Source organism: Malus domestica, chromosome 09, assembly GCF_042453785.1.
Source record: "Malus domestica chromosome 09, GDT2T_hap1".
Classification (NCBI taxonomy): Eukaryota; Viridiplantae; Streptophyta; class Magnoliopsida; order Rosales; family Rosaceae; genus Malus; species Malus domestica.
This window is the reverse complement of record NC_091669.1, coordinates 24,917,893-24,922,890: the sequence shown is the minus strand read 5'-3', so window position 1 is coordinate 24,922,890 and position 4,998 is coordinate 24,917,893. Positions and strand designations below refer to the sequence as shown.

At 36.1% G+C, this 4,998-nt stretch overlaps 1 protein-coding gene across 3 annotated transcripts; it reads left to right on the top strand.

The window, feature by feature from the left end:
• The first annotated feature begins 807 nt into the window (after positions 1 to 807).
• Positions 808 to 4,998, top strand: LOC103413760 (uncharacterized). Of its 3 annotated transcripts, none has more exons than XM_070805417.1 (10): positions 808 to 867; positions 1,752 to 1,852; positions 2,121 to 2,232; positions 3,269 to 3,305; positions 3,431 to 3,500; positions 3,667 to 3,771; positions 3,949 to 4,099; positions 4,184 to 4,266; positions 4,423 to 4,516; positions 4,621 to 4,998. In XM_070805417.1, exons 2-10 carry the CDS (start codon positions 1,822 to 1,824, stop codon positions 4,706 to 4,708), a joined length of 771 nt encoding a protein of 256 aa, XP_070661518.1. In that variant the 5' UTR covers positions 808 to 867; positions 1,752 to 1,821; the 3' UTR covers positions 4,709 to 4,998. The 3 variants fall into 3 exon arrangements, with proteins under 3 accessions (XP_070661518.1, XP_008350421.1, XP_008350420.1); XM_008352199.4 differs by lacking the exon at positions 808 to 867 and adding an exon at positions 1,064 to 1,124; XM_008352198.4 differs by lacking the exon at positions 808 to 867 and adding an exon at positions 1,478 to 1,617.

The following is a 4,998-nucleotide window of genomic DNA, read 5'->3' as shown; positions in this document are numbered from 1 at the left end:
TTACTCTTGATGACTCATCCGACTATGATGAGTCACATGCAATGTGTGCAATTTGACAAAAAAAGAAGTTTAAATTTTTTCCAATTTCACTCTCCTCATAAGCTAAATATAGTTGGCAACTATTCGCATAGCTGTTTTAAGATGAAACATAACTAGTCTCTAAAGTTTGAGTGGTTTTAGGTTAGAATAGCTAAAGCAATATAATGTGAGTTTAACCAGTCCCTTAGAGATGCTTAGATCGACTTCAGAAATGATGTATGTGATTATTCATTTTTAATTAACACTACTTTTTTGGGACGAGTAAGTTTTCTCCACTTCAATCTGGTATTACAAATTAATCCACACATAAACATGTGTGTTATTAATTAACACTGCTTTTAAGTCTATGACATTATTATGTTCACTCATATTATAATATGTAGATTAAAAACATCATGGGACGTAAGTGGTGATTGCCATGTTAGATAAAGTTTTTCTCTTTTAACTCGTTGCATCTTTCATATCCACTTTTTTTTTTTCTGTTTTTTTTACAAATGATATATTTATACTAAGAAAAATGGATAATAAATTGATATCAAACTTGTTATTTACGATTACTTGTCATTTAAGAGTTAGCTTAATAGTAATATCGTTTGATATTAAAATTATGAAAAAGATAATAAAATTATGAAAAAGAAACGTCATGTCACCGCTAAAAAAATTCTAGTGATTTTGGTTGGCGTCTGTAATGAATGTGAACAGATAAAACTTTTAAAGGTGGGGGTTCGGTATGGAAAGTAAGAAAGTTGGCATTTGGCAAAAGGTGATGGAAGGAGAGAAAAAAGTTCCCATACTTTTCCCCTTGTCTCTTCCATATAACAAATCCAGGTTGGTGATTTATGCACAAATCTTTTTGGAAATATAAGTTATTATAGTATTATTGTTTATTATATATATATATATACACACACACATACACACAAACACACACACACACATATATATATATATATATGTATGTATGTCTTGGTAGCAATATTGTATATACAATCAGAAATTCATTAAGATTTATAAGAAGAAAAAGGGTACAAGTGACAGATAGAGAAAGCTGGAGGCTGGATGGAAGCCAGTTCTTCGTTCTTACGGTTTCCTGCTTCTTTTCACTTGTTAATATCATGTTTAGAAAATGAGCACTAGAATGTAAACCAGAAAAAAGAAATTGTAATACTTGAAAAACTTTAATAGTGGTTAAGGTGTATCCATCAATCAAGAAAAATTCATTAACTAATGATTGGAAAAAAAAAGATATTTTTCTTTCACAAACTAGGGTTATTCTTTCTTGTTTTCAGCAATATTCTTTTCAGTTTTTGGTGTTGCTGTTTGATTTTTGCTTTATTTCTGGCCGCTACCCACAAGCATAGATTCCTCTCTCTCTCTCTAGATGTTGTCTGTGTCTGTCTGTCTATGTTGCAAGAGCTCTCTCTCTCTAATGAATGGATGAATGTGCTCAACTCTGGCATGGATTCTCTCTGCTCTCTTCCTACTTTTGTCCCTTTCTTTAGCTCTCCTTTTCATTGATGCTTTGCTTTGCTGTGCTTTCTCTCCTTTTGAGTTTCTAGGCGGTTTTTGGCGTAGCTGGTATGCATTGCACACTGATCTTAATAGTGACAAATGATGCATATTAACACATGTTTTATTCCATTTTTCTCACTCTTCCCCCCAACCCCATTTGCCTATAAATACACTCTCATTCTGGGTTTTCTACATTGCAGTGCCTTCTCCTAGCTTGTTGCAATAGAGCGGCCTGTTTAGCGCAGCAGCTTACCCGAAAAACACACAAAGATGAGCTATACGCATTCTAACATGTCTTCTGGTTGGTTTCCTGCCCATCATATATATAGCATTAGCACCTTTCATTGTCTAAATTTGTTCAAGTCTATATATCTTTACTATATTTCATTCAATTGTTAGGTAACTCAATTTCCAGTTTTTGCTGTCTTAAGTTTTGTGTTCTTATTATTGATTTCTACTAGTGCAATGAACGGTGATTTTCTTGGTCCATATCCTTGAAAAAAGAGAATTGTGGCAGCATAAACCTGTATAGTTGCTGAGTAGCCACTTTTTGTTGACAAAAATTTCAGGTAGCAGAACTGCTAAGAGAATTGAGTTTGGTAGGACACATGTGGTGAGGCCCAAAGGAAAGCATCAAGCAACAATGGTCTGGCTGCATGGACTTGGAGATAACGGCTCAAGGTACTGTTTCTCTGTCCCTTTCTATTCCTTTGCTCTGTTTGTGAGTGATATACCGTACGTTGTTGCGGTTCTGTATCTGATAGGCCTTCTCTTGAAGATACTCTATCCAATGTTGTGGCACATAGAGAAGTTCTTCCAACTAATGTTGTGGCGCATAGAGCAGACAACCTGAATACCATATAAGTTTCCTACTCAGCAGTTTACAGTAGTAATCCTCAGTTAAATAGTTAAGTTCATAATCGAATTTGAGTATCAAGTGTGCTTTTCCATTACACCGCCAAACTACATCATTCTCCATTTCATATTAACTTTATCATAAGACAGGTTTTTTTCTATATTTGGTGTTTATAACCTGATTTATTATCACCGGTCAATATAATTCTTCATTCCTTCCCTTTTGTATGAAGTACACGTCCTTTAATGGAAGGATGAACTTTTTGGTTTTTTCGTATATGAGAAAAATGAATCGTGTTTCAGGAAATGTCAACACCTGTACATACTCTATAACTTGAAAAAGGAGGGCTCCATTATACATCTTTTCAGCATCTTTTCAGTGAGGTTCTCAATCGAATAAATTCGATTAAGAGAGCAGTAGCACCGTGAGATTATATGATATGATAAATGTCCCTTTCACTTCTAATCTGATCCATGGCAAACTTAATTTGGGAAGCCTTGATTTGGAAATAGTATATGCCAAAGTCATTACTGGGGGACCGCTAGTTTACTTTGTTCTCCAAGTGGGTAACCAGAAATACACTTAATTTGTTTACTGATATGCTTTCTAAGTATTGATTATTCTTACTTGATCAACACATGAACTGGTTCCGTTCCTTTTATCCTCGATACAATTCTGGACTTTTTACCGCACTTGTGCTTTCATTGCTTGTGTTGATGCTTTCTCAACTAGTATGCTGTCATGTTCAAAAGAGCTGCACAGGCTTCACCTGCTGTTTCAATTTATTTTAGCCGTTGAAGTTTCTGCGTGTTGAATAATGTAAGAGTTATATGTCTCATGTTATGCTCCTTCTCTCTGTAGCACATCTCAAATGTTGGAATCTCTACCACTTCCAAATGTAAGCATATATGTCTCTCCAACTATTTTGTAAGCTTAAGAATTTGTATTTCTGTTCGCACATGCTTATATCTCTCTACTTTGTTCAACCTGTGCGTTAATTACCTTTGGTAATATATGAAACAGATTAAGTGGATCTGCCCAACTGCTCCTACCCGTCCTGTGGCTGTACTAGGTGGATTTCCTTGCACTGCATGTAAGATTATATTTCGGTTAGATGAAGAAGTAGTTTGCTTTGCACTTCATACTCTCATGAGTCATAACCAAAGAAAAGAAAAACTAAATTTCTTCAGATGAAATCCAGTATCTGGTGGTGCTTTGATATTGATAATAATCTTCTGAATTATTCGATTCTTTTTCAGGGTTTGAAATGGGAGAGCTTTCAGATGATGGTCCAGATGATTGGGAGAATTTAGATGCTTCAGCAGCGCATATTGCGAACTTGTTGTCAACTGAGCCAGCTGATGGTGCGTTCAGTTCTAAACTACTTTAAAATTATTAACTTCCTGGGATTCTTTTTCCTCCGTTTCTTACAAATCATCATTGTTAAAACGTGCACAAGTTTTCAAGAAATTATTCCGAGTTTATGCAGGTTGTTTTCATTTCTGAATGTTTGAAATGTTTATCACGTTTTCTTATGGCAGTTAAAGTCGGTATTGGAGGCTTTAGCATGGGTGCTGCAATGGCCCTTTACTCTGCAACTTGTTATGCTGCGGGTAGGTACGGAAATGGCAACCCATACCCTCTCAATCTGAGGGCAGTTGTTGGACTAAGTGGCTGGCTTCCAGGAGCAAGGTATGACTTTGTACCCGTTGATCCGAGTATCAATATCAAAAGACTTCCATGTCCGACAATTAAAAGGTTTGCAACTTTGTGCAGGAGCTTATGGAACAAAATAGAAGGTTCACACGAGGCTTTGAGGCGTGCCGCATCATTACCCATTTTGCAATGCCATGGAACCAGTATGTCTCCATAGAACTTTTTTTGCCAATACTGCAGTTTGCATTTATTTGAACAGTTTCTAGGTCACTTGATATATGTCACACACCAGAAGCCAGTATGCTGCACTGTAGATGATCGACAATCAGTATGCGAAACTGATCACACATTTTTTGTAGGTGATGGTGAAGTAGCCTACAAATATGGAGAGAAATCAGTCCAGTGCTTGACTTCAGCAGGATTCCGATACCTTTCGTTCAAACCATTTGAAGGGTAAAGATTCATTTCCATAAGAAAAACATACTCAAATAACATATCTTGTTCAAACCCTTATGAGGTTTAAGCAGATTTTCTGAGTATTTCGTTTAACATTTCAGGCTCGGCCACTACACTATCCCTAAAGAGATGAATGAGGTCTCCAGTTGGCTTTCTGCACGGCTGGGGCTTGACGGGTATCGCTCATAAATCTGACAGTTTCCGCCTGGAGCTAATGAGGAAGTAGTATGTATCTAACAATAATGAATGAGAAACGCACATGTACAAGTAGGCGTTATAAAAAATGGGGCATGGAGTATATGAGTACAGCAGCTAGATTGACCTTTCTAATTCCCATTTGTGTTCTGTTCTTCCCTACAAATAAAGTTTTGGGTGTGATATTTGTATACCACTTGTAGGCAGTAGTGAGTAGGGACTGAATTTTGGATGTACTTTGTTTTGGTATTCATTAATGTATTATTGTTATTATTATTATATTA